At 40.3% G+C, this 17,724-nt stretch overlaps 1 protein-coding gene across 22 annotated transcripts in view; it reads left to right on the forward strand.

The window, feature by feature from the left end:
- The window catches only part of ttn.2 (titin, tandem duplicate 2), a 217,833-nt gene that overhangs the window by 19,059 nt on the left and 181,050 nt on the right, over positions 1 to 17,724 (forward strand). For all 22 annotated transcript variants that reach the window (XM_025903577.1, XM_025903582.1, XM_025903581.1 and 19 more), the window contains 17 exons: positions 25 to 306; positions 390 to 656; positions 934 to 1,206; positions 1,302 to 1,565; positions 2,656 to 2,916; positions 4,945 to 5,205; positions 7,933 to 8,196; positions 8,329 to 8,589; positions 8,847 to 9,107; positions 9,425 to 9,685; positions 9,767 to 9,911; positions 10,044 to 10,212; positions 10,976 to 11,207; positions 12,540 to 12,824; positions 13,853 to 13,978; positions 14,331 to 14,519; positions 16,881 to 16,931. In XM_025903577.1, coding sequence (XP_025759362.1) covers positions 25 to 306; positions 390 to 656; positions 934 to 1,206; positions 1,302 to 1,565; positions 2,656 to 2,916; positions 4,945 to 5,205; positions 7,933 to 8,196; positions 8,329 to 8,589; positions 8,847 to 9,107; positions 9,425 to 9,685; positions 9,767 to 9,911; positions 10,044 to 10,212; positions 10,976 to 11,207; positions 12,540 to 12,824; positions 13,853 to 13,978; positions 14,331 to 14,519; positions 16,881 to 16,931 — 3,852 coding nt within the window. The remainder of the gene's footprint in view (positions 1 to 24; positions 307 to 389; positions 657 to 933; positions 1,207 to 1,301; positions 1,566 to 2,655; positions 2,917 to 4,944; positions 5,206 to 7,932; positions 8,197 to 8,328; positions 8,590 to 8,846; positions 9,108 to 9,424; positions 9,686 to 9,766; positions 9,912 to 10,043; positions 10,213 to 10,975; positions 11,208 to 12,539; positions 12,825 to 13,852; positions 13,979 to 14,330; positions 14,520 to 16,880; positions 16,932 to 17,724) is intronic.

The following is a 17,724-nucleotide window of genomic DNA, read 5'->3' on the forward strand; positions in this document are numbered from 1 at the left end:
GTCTTCTTCATTTCGCTGTTGCAGCCAAGACAGCAGTTAGCTTTACCCAAAACTTGGAGGATGCGAGCGCCAAGGAGAAGGATACCATGGTGACCTTTGAGTGTGAAACCAATGAACCCTTCGTCAGAGTCAAATGGTTTAAGAACAACATGGAGATCTTCTCAGGAGACAAATACAGAATGCACTCTGACAGAAAAGTCCACTTCCTGTCTGTGCTAATGATTGAAATGAGGGATGACGCAGAATACACCTGTGTGATTTCAGATGATGAGAACACGAGAACCAGTGCAAGGCTTCATGTGGAAGGTAATTTACCTAGAATATCCACCAGAACTGTCCTGTTCCTGTAAATTACATAAAAATGGTTTGATACGTTGTTCTGTATCCAGGTGCTGCTCTCGAGCTCATCAAACACATGGAGAACATTGAGGTACCAGAATCCTATGCTGGCGAGTTTGAGGTCGAGTTATCTCGTGAAGATGCTGAGGGCAGCTGGCTCTTTGGAGACAAAGTTCTCTCACCCAGCAATAAATACATCATATCCTCACGTCGAGGAAGACACACTTTGTCTGTCAAGGATGTCAGGAAAGAGGACCAGGGAAAATACACCTTTGTATGTGGAGATCTGAAGACCAGTGCCTCACTAAAAATGAAACGTAAGCTTAAAATTTGACGTGCATGTTACTGCTGCTGGCAAACAAGAGAATTTTCATCAGTGTATTTCAACAGCGTTCTGTTTGTTTCACAACTTTAACCTGTTGAGAAACATTCTGGGTTATTCTCTGATTGCATGTTTTTACCTTAGTATTTTTTAAGGATGCCAAAAAACACTTGTCCTGATGTGGTGGTTGTTCTCTAACATTTTACTGCATATTTTACTGTCCCTGGTAGTAATGGTAAAATCTAATGAGAAATGGGTTTCTCTGCCTTTAGTGCGTCCAGTGACACTGATGCAGCCCCTGACTGATCTGATAGTCTGTGAGGGTGATATTGCTCAGCTGGAGGTCAGGTTCTCCCAAGAGAATGTTGAGGGAACCTGGATGAAGAATGGCCAGGCCATTTCTGCCTCAGAACGTATCCACATTGTCATTGACAAGATGGTTCACAAGCTGCTGGTGGAGAATGTCAGCACAGAAGATGCTGCCTTGTACTCTTTTGTGGTTCCTGCCCAGGACATCTCCACCTCAGGCAAACTCAGTGTTCAAAGTAAGAGTTAGAATTAGGTTTGGATATAAACTTAAAAATATTTTGTTTAAAAAAATTGTGACTTTTGACTGTCATGTTATTGCTCTTTCTTACAGCTATCGACATTGTAGTGCCACTGAAGGATGTATCCTCAATTGAAGGCACAAAGGCTGTCCTGGAGGCTAAGATCTCTGCCCAGGACATCAGCTCTGTCAAATGGTACCATAATGACAAACTGTTGACACCCAGTGACCGAATCCAAATGGTGGCAAAGGGAGCAAAGCAGCGGCTGGTCTTCACCAGAACCTTTGCATCTGATCAGGGTCACTATAAACTAGTTGTTGGCAAGGTTGACACCAGCTGTAGCCTGACTGTTGAAGGTAAGAAAGATTTTTAGTGCTGAGAAAAAGTATATGCCACCTTCTGGATTTTTTTTCATATTTCTCATATTTAAATATATTAGATCACTAAACACATTTTAATATTAGACAAAGATAACCCAAGTAAACCCAAACTTTTAAATGTTTTTAAATGACGATTTTATCTATTAAGGCAAAAAGCTATCCAAACCTATCTGGCCTACCCTAACTAAATAACTGGTTAGGCCACTCTTGGCAGGAAGAACTGCAATAAAACATTGAATCTTTCACATCACTGTGTATGAATTTTGTCTGCCTTCTTTGTAGAATTGTTTTAACTCTGCCACGTTGGAGGGTTTTTGAACATAAATGGTCTGTTTAAAGTCATGCCAAAGCATCACAACAGGATTCGAGTCCAGATTTTGACCAGATTTGACTGAAACATTTATTTTGTTTTTTGACCAGTTTAAAGGTGGATTTGCTGAAGTGCTTCAGATCACTGTGTGGGTGCATAATCAAAGTGTCATTGAAATGTTTTTTGCCTTTTGGTCAACTGTGTCTTTTGTAGTCAGCGTCTTCCCTGGATGCCATGTTTGCACAGTGTTTCTTATCATTAAATCATGAACACCGACTTTAACTGTGGCTGTAAAAGGCTGCAGTTCTTGAGAGGTTGTTTTGGGTTCTTTTGTGACCTCCTGGAAGAGTAATCAGTGCCTTCTTGGAGTCTGTCAACAGGTCTGTTGGTAATTAGCCCCGGGTGTGACTATTGAACTCGGCTTTCTTAATTGCCTCTTGGGGATAAATAAAGTCTTTCTGATTCTGATTTCCAAAATATCTGGCTAATCAGTTAATTAATCATTTAATAAGAGGGGCAATTACTTTTTCACATAAAGCCATGTAACTTCAGGCACCTTTTTCCCTTAAAAAATTAAATGATCATTTGGTCTAAACTTTGTGTAAATTTTGCTGACTGGAAATATTAGTGTGAGAAAAATATATACAAAAAAATCATGGAGGGGGCAAATACTTTTTCACAGCATTGTACTTTCACCTTGATACTGTTTTTAGGTTCCAGTTTCACTTTCATATTCTAACCATTTCACTTTTACAGAGGTACACATTGTGAAACACATGGAGGACAAAGTGTGCTCAGAGTCCCAGAATGTGACGTTTAATGTTGAAGTCTCTCACCCTGGAATTGACTCAATCTGGACATTCAGGAACCAGCAAATCAAACCTGGACCCAAGTCCAAGATTGAGTCCAAGGGAAAGGCTTACTCTCTGACAGTCATTGACGCCATGAAAGATGAGGAGGGCCAGTACATGTTTCATGCTGGTGAAAAGACATCTAGTGCCAAGCTTACTGTCTCTGGTATGTCTAATTTTTAAGATATTATGGATATTGTGTGTTTTATTCAGATGAAATCATTTACACAATCACTGATTTAAAAAAAGACTCACTGGCACATTGGGGTGGTAGTTCCCATCTTCAAGAAAGGGGATCACACTCCTCAGCCTGGGAAGATCTAGGGAGTACATCAGTTAGTTGAACCTCAGATTCAAGAGGAACAACGTGATTGTATTCCTCACCGTAAAGAGCTGGACAAGTTTTCTATCCTCTCAAGAATATTCAAGCATATTCTACAAGTGTTTTGTGAATTAGGAGAAGGCATTCGGGAACATGGTGTATCCATTGCTATGAAGCCTTCAGTCACTGTACAGCCGCAGTGAGATCTTGGTCTGCATTGCCAGCAATAAGTTGGACTCGCTCCCAGTGGGAGCTGGGTAGCTCCTGACAAATTCTGTTCATAATTCTTATAGATAGCTCCCCCATGACCCACAGTTGGATAAAACGAAGACAATGGAGGCATTTGGTTCTGTTTATGTCATAAGGAAGTGGCGTCCATCTCACACTAGAGTGGTTTGGAGCTGAATGTGAAGCACTGAATTAGCAGCTCCGAGTCAGAGTGTATGGTTTCAGCAGGAAAAGTTGTGGCTGGAGTTCCCATTCTGGGCCAGAGATGAGTTTTTGTGGAGGAATTTAAGAATCCTGGGCTTGTTCACAGTGAGAGGAGAGGAGGAAGTACGACAGTTATTTGGACACTGTACCCCTTTGTGGTGAAGAGAGAGGTGGGCTCTGGGTGTACTGTTCTATGGTCATAAGCTAAGCTGGGTAATGATCTAAAGAATGAGAATGAGATCTTGAAGACAAGGCACAGAAATTAGTTTTCTCTGAAGGATTGCTATGCTCAGGCTTAGAGATAGGAGTTCAGTTATCTGAGAGGGATTCATTCCACATAGAATGGAGCCAGGTAAGGTGGTTTGTGCATCTGATTAGGATGTTTCCTGGGTGAGGTGTTCAAGGAAGGGTAGACGTGGGACATGCTGGAAGGATTATGTCTCTTGATTGGCCTGGGAATTACTTGGTGTAACCCTGGATGAGCTGGAGGAAGTGGGTGGGAAGAAGGAGGTTTGGTCTCTTAGTAAGTAAGTAAGTAAAGTTTATTTATTAAGCGCTTTTCATAGACAGGTAGTCACAAAGTGCTGCACACAGAGATTAAAATAATCTTCTTAGACTGCTGCTCCTTGACCTGCCACTTCAGATAAGGGAAATCCACACACTAGATGATAATTTGTTACTTAATTGTTGGTACACATTTCACATTTTGCTGACATTTATACTGTTAAAATCTCCCAATTCTTACTTACTCGGTGTATAAATGCTCAATCAACAATTATTTATTCCATACAATTCAACACTTTATGAGCATAAACCATCATGATGGGGAGACCTGCATGCAGAGGGTCACAGCAAATCTCAAACTGGTGGAGGGTTACTCAGCCTCTTATAGCCTCTAGTGGCCCCCACCTAGTCGTAAAAGCCTAAACATTCACATTCTTTCTCTCACACGGCGCCTAAGTTATGACCTCGGCTCCTTGTTTTATCTCCTCCTGATGAGATGGGGCAGAAAACCTCTCCGGTATGTTCTGTTCTCTTCTAATCAGACAAATAAGGCCATGACTCTCTGAAAACAGTATTTCTTATAACTCAGCAGTATAATGCATCATAAAACAATATCATTCATTCACAATAAATCAGCAGTCTAATCTAATACAAATCAGTTTAATAAATCTAATAGTTATCACCTCTTCAGAAGAATAAAGCAAACTCAAACTACATAATAGTTTCACAATCATTAATCAGGGGTATAACATGGCATAAGATAATATAATAATCTCACAATACCTACCCATACCCATCTTTTACAAAAACGTGGATTATTTTAAAGCAGCTGTTTTTTATTATGACAGAAGATTGTGTGTGTTGGCATTTGCTGTTTCTGTGATTATGACATGTGGTCAGAAGTGGAACAGAATTGTTATCTTCTGCTGCCATTAGGTGGAGCCATTACACGGCCCCTGCAGGATGTGACAGTGGCGGAGTCTCAGACTGCTGAGCTTGAGTGTGAAGTTGCAAATGCCAATGCTGAGGGCAAGTGGCTTAAGGAGGGCCAGCCCATTGACTTCAATGAGAATGTGGTGAGTGAGGTGAACGGGGCCATCAGGCGCCTCATCATCAACATTACCAGGCCACAGGATGTCGGAGAGTATACCTACCAGGTGGCCAACTCCAAAACTACAGCTAATCTCAGGGTGGAGGGTAAGTACTAGCTTCCCACTACCACACACACATAGTGTTCACATAACCAAGATGAATAAAACAGGACGTTTACTGGGAATGTACTGAGGTAAATTAAATACGACAATCAAAATAAAAGTAGCTATTGAAAGAAAATTTAAAAATTAACATTTTGTGGGAAAAATGCAAAGTGAGTCCTGAAAACTGAAAGATTTTGTCTGTCTGCATTGCATATTATATACAGCTCTAAAGGTTATCTGGGAATGTCCTGTTCATCTGTCGGAAAAAAATAATGAGTTGGTAAATGTTTGTTTAAACTTTTATGATAGTTTCAGACAGATTCACTATCAGCATATTTGCAATAGTTATTATATATATGTTATAGCTATAGTAACTATAACTAGAAAGTGAAAATTTCAGAAGAAATTTTAAGTGTGCCTATGCCGCTGCTAATCAGTGTAGTTTGCCATTCATATGGCTACAGAGAGCAAAACTCAGCAGAGCAGCCATTCTCCACCATGAACTATGGTAAAAACAAACACCGCTCGCACCTCACAGATGACAGCTTACAGTTTTGTGTAAAGATGAAGTTACTTCATACAGCGCCGATTTGCAGACGCTGTGCACACAGGTTCATGAGCAGAAGTCCCATTGTACCACGGCAGACCCGACAATGTTTGCATGAACACGCTTTGAAGCATTACGTTATAGACCACTTTTCACACATGGTTGGTGTACCCAAACAGCCGGCTGTAGCTTTTCAACTCACAGCCCGACACACACCCAAAAAACAGCCGAGAGATATGACGAGAGAAGAAACGGCTTCATTTTCGGAGTTTGAAAACTGAGAGAAGGACAGATTTCCACCCCTCAAACAAACGTAATTTATGGCTCAACAGTAAGATGACTGTAAAAACTGCTTTGACTGTGAGTGTCAGCAGTGTCTGAAGATGAATTGGCACAAGCCTCATGTCCTAACTTTGCTTTGTTAAAGAGATATGGCGATTTGAAAATGCCTCTCATTAGAGAGTCCCAGCGCAGATTTTGAACAAACTCTCCATTGACTTTCTATGGAGAGTTTTAAGACTTTGTGTTGCTCTGAGGCGATTTGATAAAAATCTGTAACTTCCACAACAGTGATAGTGACATTTTCTGAAAGCCAGCAAAAATCCCCACTTTTTGATGTATAATTTGTGGAGGTTGAGTGGAAATTGAGGGAGTAGCAAGAAGTTGTTCGGACATGAAGAGAAACTTCAGAAAGGACCAGCACTCACTCTGAGTTAATTGCATAGCAACCATAACAACGCATGTATTTTCTGAAAAATCACAAAGCTGCAACTGAAAACTTAAAGAGGTATAAGATTAAAATGGTAGAAGATATGAAAAAGCTGAATCACACAGGAATAGCCCAATCATTTGAGAACGTTTTAAAGTTTGAATGGAGTTTCTACGTGAAAGTATGAGGATGTAGTTAAGTTTCAAAAACAAGCAAGTTTTAGCAGACTTTTAGAAATTTCCCATTCATTTCAATGGGACAAAAAATTGCATAAAAAGCTTAATATTTTAAAAAGTATAATAGTTAAAAGTACAAAAAGATATAGCAGGAATGAGCAGAAACAGCAGAATATTCATCACAGTGATGAGACACACTCATCACTGTGTGGATATTGTCCAATAGGAATGGAGCCAAGTTCCTGGAAGTTGCATTCCATTCAGAAACAATGGAAATCCCAATCCTCTTGGATTTATAATCCAAAACGGCAAAAATAAGTAGAGAAAAAGTCAAAAATCATAAATCCAATTAGTGAGTCCACAGTGTTGGCATTGGTTGTTCCTCTGGTGTTACTTGCTATAATTTCACCTCAATAACGGTGGCTGTGACATCCATCCACCATTACTGACACCTCATCTGACTTAAATTCATTTTAACATAATCTCTTCTTAATTCAAATACAGAGGAATATATTTCTCACTTTTTCTCTCCATAACTCTGTTTATTTGTCCCATTATATTCAATATGATTTCTTTTATTAAATCATGCACGTTAAAATCAGACATTCTTTTAGATTAGTGGCTCCTCAGGATCGCTCACTCCCCCCCATCCTCCACACCCACACACACCCACAGCCTCTGAGGTCATCACCACACACACACTCAGTGAGAGGCCTCCACCTAGAATCATTATTATAGATTATATTTTCTTATTTGTATGTCGGTTAAATTTATACCTGATTATATTCTGATCACTATTAGGAAGCTAAACATAATTAACCATCAGCAAAATCCCATCATGTTAATCTGTGTTTAACACTTGCAACATACTTCATGTATGATGATGATGATGGGTTGGCGACACATTTCTTGTTTCAGCCACACTCTGACACTAATCTGCCAAGGACGAAGCTGGATAATATCTACACATTTGAATAATTTTCATTACTCAAACTGCATTTTTTCATTCAACATATTAATTAGACTTATATCGTGATTGTATGTTTGATTAAAAATAAAGATGATTTATGAATAAAAGCACATACAGATAGACTCCATTTAGCACTCTGCATCACTTTTAACATAAGAGGCTGGATGTTAAGAACTTGTACTCTCAGATGTGATGAGAGGTAAGCCGGGGGCACTTCAGTCTCTGTCTGTCCCACCTCTCCTGACAGAACTAAAATGCTTTCAAAATTAATGAATCACCTCTGTGTGTATACATTAAAGTTAGCAGAGTTTTATATTTATATGCAGGAGTGAAGATCAAGAAAACTCTGAGGAACCAGACTGTGACGGAGACCCAGGAAGCAGTGTTCACGCTAGAGCTCACACACCCAGATGTGAAAGGATCCCAGTGGATTAAGAATGGGGTGGAACTCCAAAACAGCGAAAAGTACGAGATCATCTCCAGTGGCGTGGTCCAGACGCTGAAGGTGAAGGACTGCAACATACAGGACGAGTCTGTTTACTCCTTCAAACTTGGAAAACTTTCTGCCAATGCCAGACTCAACGTAGAGAGTAAGTGTCAGACTTTATCAGCCTTACATTCTGCACTCACATAACCAAGAATTGTGCACAATTTTGTCATGTATCATCATCGCCCTTGACTGCTTAAAAATTTGAGTGCTTTATCTGCTACTTTATTTGCAGAAATCAAAATCGTGAAGAAGATAAAAGATGCAACGTCTCTGTTGGATGGCACAGCCTCCTTTGAGATGAGCCTCTCACATGACAACATCCCTGTTAGGTGGATGTTTAAAGGTTTGGAGCTGACGTCAAGTGAGAAGTGCAAGATTCTGTCTGAGAGGAAAGCACACAAACTGATCCTGAAGAATCTGGACAGCAGCGATGCAGGAGAGTACGTGGCTGTGGTTGGACACTTGCAGTGCAGTGCCGTGCTCACCGTGGAGGGTATGTAGCACTATAAGACAAACTACATGTGAAGTCTTGCAGTTAGATGGCAAGATTGTAACCCCAAGCTGCTCTCTGACACATCCATCAGAGTATGAATGTTATCTAAAGCACTTAAGCACAGATTGCAGGTAGAGTGAAAAGCAGTCCATCCACTTACTGAAGAATATAAAGGATGTTTATGGTGTTTGAGATCAGAAGAATATTTGTGTAATCTTTTGTTATTCATGTCTTGTGACCTGATTTACTACATGCAGCTCTGCAGGTCACTAAACCCATGAAAAGTGTGGAGGTACCAGAGACTCAAGTGGCCACATTCGAGTGTGAAGTCTCCCACTTCAATGTGCCGTCCACCTGGCTGAAGAACGGAGTGGAGATTGAGATGAGTGACAAGTTCAGGATTGTGGTTCAGGGAAAACTCCATCAGCTGAAGATCATGAACACCAGCAGAGACGACTCTGCAGAGTACACCTTCGTTTGTGGCAACGACCAAGTGTCTGCAACACTTACCGTCAACCGTAAGAATTCTGACGGGGGGGGGGTAAATAATTTCTAAATTATATAAACACCTAATTTAACATATTTTAAGCTTTAAAGTTTCAGAATTCTCACTATACATTTGAGCTATAATACTATTCTGTCCTCAGAGTGCTAGTTTGTCTTTAGATTGTGTACATCAGAGAAACTGGGTTGTATTTTCTTCATCTGAGGTACAGGAAATCATAAAACAAAATAAAAGTATCTCAATAACTGCCGGACAGTAATAGCTGAAATTCTTCAGAAGCAAACATAGTGAATGTGTCTTTTTGTATTTCCCTCAAATTTCGTCCTCCAGCGGTTCTGATCACCTCCATGCTGAAGGACCTGAATGCCCAAGAGAGAGACACTATCACCTTTGAGGTCACCGTCAACTATGAAGGCATCACGTACAAATGGCTGAAGAACGGTGTGGAAATTAAGTCATCGGACAGGTGCCAGGTCCGCAGCCGGCAGCTTACGCACTCCCTCACCATCCGAAATGTTCACTTTGGAGACGGGGGAGAGTACAAGTTTGTGGCTGGCTCTGGTGCCACCACTGCTAATCTCTTTGTTGAAGGTAACCTGGTGCTGAGCACGTTTACAGTCTGTAGGGGTGAGAAATGTTACGAAACGTCTCTGAAAATGTTGTTCTTTTCAGCTCGTGTGATTGAATTCACCAAGAAGATCAAGGACATAAAGATCACAGAGAAGAAGAAGGCGGTTTTTGAGTGTGAGGTTTCTGAGCCAAACATCCAGGTGATGTGGATGAAGGATGGTCAGGAGATGGACATGTCTGAGGAAAGGTCTGTCAGTGCTCGTTAAAGCTTGGCCACACTTAATCTGAAAATCACTATTACCAGCTTCTCCTTCCTTTAGACAGTGACAGCTTTTAGAGGTTAATTGTGAGTTGGATATCTTCCGCCTTGTATCCAAAGGTATATTGTGACAGCAGAGAAGTATGTTCACCGCCTCGTGATCCAGACGGTTCGAATGTCTGATGCTGGGGAATATTCAGTGGTAGCTGGATCAAGTGTCTCCAAGGCCCGGCTCACTGTGGAGGGTCGCGACATTCGGATCTCGGAACCTCCTGAGCGGGAAATTACGGTGAGTTCATTATGTTTCAGAATAAAACTTGTGTCTTTCAGGCAATGACAGTTTGAGGATTAAAGATGATTCACTGTTTTTTAAGACTGCTCATTTATTTAATTGTAATGAGTTTCATCTTATTTTAATCCTAAGTTAACTTTTGCAACCAAGGCTGCTCTGTTTCAGAACCATTTCTTTATTTTTGAATACACAGGAGTTACACAGGGTCTGGTGGAGAAATTACTGTCAATTTGGTGCATCTATATTTTTTAGCTTGGAAAGACACGGGTTAAATTTACAGATACTGAACCCGAGATTTACATTTTTATTTCTCTTTTATTTCTTATTTAGAAATATGTCTTAAAGTAATAAGGCATAAAGATACACTAGAAACAGTGTGTGAATATTTATATATTATTCTGTTCTCTCTCTGTGGAAGCAGTGACCTTAAGTCAAAAGGAGAATAACGATTGGCCATAAAAAGTAAAACAAAAAACTATTAATGTTTACATGAACCTATCAGGTTTGTCATTCCCCCACAACATGTTTTACTGCACTCACATTTTAAAAAAGGAACTTTAATGGTGAAATTTTAGGTGCTTGGTGATTGTATTTAATGACATTTTCAACAGAAAATAGGGCCTAACCCTATTATTGTAGGGTCTATCTTACAATATAAAGCACCTTGAGGCAACTGTTGTTGTGATTTGGCGCTATATAAATAAAATTGAATTGAATTGAACAGAGATAGAAATGTAAATATTACACTATCCCCTCCTAGGTTCTGGAGAAACACCGTGCAACCTTTGAGTTTGAAGTGAATGAAGAAGATGTGGAGGGTCACTGGCTGAAGAATGGTGTGGAGATCCAGTTCTCGATGGAAGACAGATTTAACTATGTGACCATCAGGAAGCTGCATCGCCTCACCATCTCAGAGACCTACAGGAGTGATGCTGGGGAGTACACCTTCATCGCTGGCAAAAATAGAAGCACCATGCAGCTTCGAATAAACAGTAAGTCCAGAGAAAGAATGATGTGTACAGTATGACTGAACACTACAAACTGGTTGTTTCTTGTATGTTTCTAAACAGGACATTTATTTCAAACTTCCTCATCAGTGATACAATTGTGCTTTGAAGGTTACATATACTCATCATTCTGACAATTGTGGCTTTATAATTATTTCTTTGAGCTGTTAATTTTAAGGGTAAAATGTCTGTTCAGTATATATCTTTAATGACTTAAAAAAATTAGAATTGGGTGCATTTGAATTTATTTAGGACTTCTCTCCAATCCACACAGGTATACGTACAAGCTCAAGTATATACAGTGGTCCCTCACTATAATGCGGTTCACCTTTCGCAGTCTTGCTGTTTCGCAGATTTTGTGTGCAATTTTGCATGCTTTTTGTGTTTGTTTTTTTGTCTTTACAGCGCATTGTGTTCTGCGTCATGATTGGCTGTAGGCCACTGTCAATCAATCTCGTGCCATATCTCCTGCACAGTACAGAATGCGTTCAACTTGTCAAATTTACATAAATATTTGATCGCTAGCAGTGTGACTCTGAAGTGCTGCACTGTATGTTTGTAAGTTTTCTCCCCAACAAACAACAATGTTGATGAAACGCTTTGCACCGTCAAAGGCAGCCGCTGGTGTCTTTGGTTTCATTCTATAATACTGGACTTATTTTTCAGGTTTGAACTTTGAGAGAGTTTAAACACGAGAGAAAAGTGTGAAAATGTTCGTGCCTGTCTAAGAAAAGTGTATAAAGTATGTAGTGAGGAGTTTTACAGCCTTAAATTATCAATAATAATTATAAAAAATAAAGTTGGCTACTTTCACCTATCGCGGGTTATTTTTAGAACGTAACTCTAGCGATAAATGAGGGACCGCTGTGCACACAGAAGTGCTGCTGAAGGTACCAGCGGGCCGAAATGCAGTCATGGAAGGATGGACACAAGGAAGCAATTTATATTGCATTACGAAAGGTCCAGGAAACAAAACATGAAGCACAAAAGGGAAAACTAAATCCACCCACAGAGAACAGCAATCAGGAAAGTGGAGATGTGGGGAAAGCAAGACACAGCTGAACAGAATTGGATGATGAGAAAACTAAAAGCAAGGCACGGAGGACAATGAATCAAAATAACACAGGAAGTGAAATATGGTAACCAAATACATAGACACACATGAAATTAACACAGGGGAAGTGACATGAGAGGATGGAGCAAGAAACATTGAACAAGGAGCAAACTAACACAAACGCAAACAGAACAAATTATGTAGTTTTCATGCCACTGTATATTCCAGTTAAACCTTATCTCTAAAATCTCTGCCTCGTTCAGTCCCTGAGCCTCCTCAGATCCTTCGCCACATGGAGCCCCAGTCGGTGGAGGCTGGAAAACCAGCTCGCTTCTCAGTCCAGGTGAGCGGTGTTCCCCAGCCTCAGGTCTTCTGGTACAAAAACTCCCAGGCTCTCTCCGCTGGCTTCAAGTGCAAGTTCCTGCACGATGGCAACGAGCACACACTGCTGCTCATCGAGGTCTTTCCTGAAGACGCTGCTGTCTACACCTGTGAGGCCAAGAACGAGTATGGCACTGCCACAAGCACTGCAACACTCAATGTTGAAGGTGAGACATGGATATGACACACACACAATAAACACAAAAGAAATATGCAGAAACACGTGGGACACACATAGAATTCCCACTCCTAGCTGGCTGTCGGCCAGTTGCCAGCCACTGGGAGTCCCTCCCTCCTTCTCCCGGGGCCTATATTTCAGAGTTTCACCAAGAGATGGTGTGTGCTAGAAAACGTGACATTATAGGACTAAGATTAAAATGATGTCTAGACTTATATGTGAATTCCATAAATTTAAGGTTTTCCTACTTGATATTCAGTTTTGTATAGAACAGATTGTTGGTTTCTGCTGAAACTGGCATTTTTTCCTGAGCAGAGTGCATGCTCTCACCATTAGCCCAGAATCAGAGTTTTCATGGACACAGCTCTCCACCAGAAATAGTTTTTTCTGACTAAATAAACTGAACAGGTGTTTTCTGACAGGTCAGATCGTATCAGAAGGTGGAAATGACTTCTGCATATTTTTAAGTTGCACTTTATTATTAATTCAACATGATCATTAAGAGGTGATGATAGCTTCAATGTAATGCAAATAATGTAGGGCAGCTGAACATCAAGCACTAAAGTAAGAAAAGCAAATTTTTTCTAAAGTTTGGGAAAAAATAAAGAAGAAGACTATTTGTATAAGAGTGTCCTGTAAATACTTTTTGTCAGTGATTCCTAAAAAGGACCATGCACCGTGTTGAATGCTTTTCTCCTACCTGACAGCACGTGGAGTTTTTGCACTGCTAACTAACCAACTAACTAGAAAGTGTATGAATATTCAGTGCAAGCCTGCAGGGGACCCTCCACACTGCTCCTCCTGGTGGATACACATGATTTTACCACAGAATGCTCATTAATGGCGTTTCTACTCATAGTTGCGTCGTCCACGTCACAGGCGGCAATATAAGAACCGTCAAGGAACAGTGAAGGAGACCGGTCAAGAATTGGCCAAGGACCCACCATGGCCCTGTCAGGGACCAGGCAGACATTGTAAGTGGCTGTATCTGTACTGATTCAGGTTCTTCTGTTGCAGTTTCAGAGGTGGTTTCTCCAGACTCCCCCGCTACTGTTGCTCCACCTGTCATCATCTCACCCATTGCCAGCACTTCAGCCTGCGAGGGTGCACCAGCTTGCTTCCAGTGCAAAGTCCGTGGAGATGGTAAAAAATACAATTTCTTATTGAGTGATGCAGAGATTTTTTTTATACTGAAACAAAGTGACAGTATTGCTCAGTTTCTCCTAATTACGCTGCACAGAATTTTAAGTTGAAACTTTATTCAAACCTGTGGCCACTTCCTGTCAATGGAATTTCCTACCTACGCATAAGTTTCAATAGTAGTAGTGTGTCCTTTGGTCTTCTCTTGAAGCCAGTGGAACCTCCCTGAAACTTGATAATGGTACGCGACTAATTAACCACGATCTGACTTATTTACTCTTGCTGTTGACCCACAGTGCAAATTTACTGCAGTATATTAACACAAGCCTTGCTTTTTCCTTTTTCAACCATCAAGATGTGAAGATAAGCTGGTTCCACAAGAAAAAGGAAGTCAAACAGTCCGAATTCTTCAGGATATCTCAGTTTGATGACAGCTGTCAGCTGGAGATCTCCAGGGTTTATCCAGAGGATGACGGCGAGTATACCTGCATGGCCACAAACAATGGAGGGACAGTATCCTGCTCTGCAACTCTTACATTAGACGGTGAGTTTATTACTAAAAAGAAAGGCTGCTTTTCTTACTCTGAGACAAATGAAGTGTCAATAACAGAAGCTCACAGCAGTGCTGGTTTCAGATCAGCACACTGTCACTTTTTCTGCAGATTATGATTTGGTGTTTTGTTGTCTGGCGATAACAAATCCTACACATTTAGTTTTCAGAACTATAACAATAACAATAGTGGGCAAAAGAAAAAGGAAAAAAATCTGCCTGTGTAATGATGGCATTCATGCATCCATCCATCCATCGGCTGGAGCCTACAAGGTGTGGATCAGGGAACAATCTTTCATAAAAATACAAACAAGTAAATATCATTGTGTTTATTTTTTCCTTTTTCACCTGAGTTCTGTGTCAAAGGTTTTATCCACGCTTTCCTTACTGAAATATGACCTCATGAACCCCCAGTCAGTTTCAGTTTAGTGATTTGAAATACTAGTGGTGCAGCGCAGTTCCAAGGTGGGGACGCTCAGCCATGATAGTGAGGGACCATTTGCTCTGGTCCAAATAGTTTGGGTTGTTTTGAGTCTTTTTGTAGTTAGTTAGTTTAGTTTGTAGTTTCTGTTATTTTGTGAAAGGACAGAAGATATTCCCTTATTCCCAGCTCCTGACAGATCACACAAATGGTGCTTACTGGGATGTAAATGGAACAAAGTACACTGGGCCAATGAACATGCTTTATTTAAGGACAAAAGCAAACCTGGGACAGATCTGCCACCACCAACATCACTCGCCTAAAGATACCTTCAATTTACCAAAAGCCAATTTCATCCAACCAATCACAAGCTGTACAGTGCCTCATAGGGGGGTGGCCCACTTTTATGCGTGTGTAGCTAGCATGCCAAAATCAGAAATAAGCTGGTTCCACAACCAACACTCGGTTCAGCCTAACAAGAATGAAAACACTGCCACTCTCATCGTAGTGGATGCTTTCTACTAGCATGCAGGCCAGTACTCCTGTAAGACTGCTAATACTGCTGAACAGGCCACGTGCTCAGCCACACTCACCATAAACGATGAAGGTAACCCGTCCTTATTAGCTCCAGACAAAACACTTGTCAAGACAAAACTTGAGAGGATGTCCTGAACTGATGTGCAACATCACTGTCACATTAGCTACTAGTGGGATTTATTCTCTTTGAAATTCTTTTTCAATCAGAAAAACCTAACAAAAAAGCATCAAAACAGGAGCTGACAGAAGTTAGTAACCGACTAATGACTCATTTTAAGATACAGAATGTGAAGATGCTTCAAGGTATTTATTTTAGTGTGTTTGAGCGCACTGCAGTATTAAAAACAGCAAAGAAAAACAAAACAACAATGAAAAATTAATTGAGTCATTATGTCTGTATTGTTAAAAATAAACAAAAATTCCATTAAATAAAACATGCAATACAAAACTCAAATATGTTTTTATTAAAAAAGATAAAGCTGTGAATAACTGTATTTAACTGTAAACTGTTTAATTAATAATTACAAATTCATTATATTCAAATAATCACGGGTAAGCGTTTAAACAGATATTATTAACATATTTACATACATATTAGCCACCTAGCTTAATTGTTTCTGGTGATTAGGGGCCGTGGAATGCACTTTGGACGTTTTTTGCTCACTACTGACTTCAAGGCTTCAAATACATTTCCCCCCCGGTGGTAAAGCAACTTCTGCATGCAGTAATGCAGGTTCTGCGTGTGTGTCCGTTTCACACTTTGGAGAGGCAAAGCAGAATTATTTAGGTAGAATGTGCACACAAGTGCAGAAGAGGCTGCAGTCCCTGGCACCAATATACCATTACAATAATGTCCATGACCCGGGATAACAACTGTTGAATGGACCTAGGCTTCCCTCTATTAGAAGGTGCTAAGGCATCCTCACCCAGCCACAGAGAGGTCACCCAATCCTGAAAGTCCTGCACCCACAGAGATTAGAGGCCATCAGCCCTGTCAAGAATGATGCCATGTTTTGCTTGCAAAATAGAGCAAGGCGCTGGCAACTGCTTTTCCACGCAACCGTGACAGAAAAACTTTTATTTTGTATTGTGAGTGGGCTGGCACATTCTTGGTCCAACTGATGGACCTGACATCAGCCAGACAGGCTGTATAAGAGTACCTGGGTGTTTACCTCCTCTTCCCCCAAATAGAAAATTATCCAAACACTCTGAGCCCCGCTCAGAATAAGGATATGGAAGCAATACTTTCTGTAGGGAAAGACATTGAGAGGGGTAGAAAACTGTCAGTCTTCTATGTAAATGTACAGAATATGTGAAGGAAATGTGCCTACATCTGCCCATGTTGGGATCAGTGTGTTGATGAAAAGTGAATAATATGTCATGTCTGTTCTTCACAGTGACTCACGTGAGAGAGCAGGCTGAAACCAAGACTGAGCTGGAAGTCAAAGGTAAGGTCATAAAGATTACTTTTCATCACATATTAGAACAAGCATTACTCCATCACGGATGGAGTGGAAAAACAACAGTTGGAGGAGCAGATTTCTCTCAACTGAATTTTGATTTGAAAGTAGTCTGTCACTGGATAACTCCAAGCTGTGGCTCACTGAAGCAGATAATTTGTTAGTGAGAGCAAAGTGATAACCGCTACATGAGTGGATGCTTTGTGTTGGATCGTACTTGTCATGCACCCATGCTTTTATCATTTGTATATTTCAGGATGAACTTTGACCTTCCACAGTTGCATGACATCTTTACATATACATACATATATATATATATATATATATATATATATATATATATATATATATATATATATGTGTCTTGATAGGAAACACTTTCTAAATTGTCTTTGATATTACATCTGGTCTTACTTTGATAATATTTTGTGGTTTCCTTCAGGTGAGAATTTGTTGAACTTGAGCAGTTTGCATCCAAAAGTTTATTTTATCTTTGGCATGAAAGTTCATCTGATTTTTTCCCAGAAAAACGCGGGTCTGTATTTTTTAAAGACATGGAGGATTGCCGAATCTGGAACTGATACCTTTCTCCTTCAAAATATTTCTTAGCCTGGCTTGCAGATAGTGGAATGTGATTCCTGTGGTTTGCTTTCTAAATAACCCCAGTAAACCTATATTAGTTCGAATAAACGCCGTCTCACCAAATTCTGCTGCTTCATTGGTTAATTTTGGAATATAATATTTGTTTTTAGAGAGTTCTGCATCTCATACGTGTGCATCT

The sequence above is a fragment of the Oreochromis niloticus genome, linkage group LG16, assembly GCF_001858045.2.
Source record: "Oreochromis niloticus isolate F11D_XX linkage group LG16, O_niloticus_UMD_NMBU, whole genome shotgun sequence".
NCBI classification, from domain to species: Eukaryota; Metazoa; Chordata; class Actinopteri; order Cichliformes; family Cichlidae; genus Oreochromis; species Oreochromis niloticus.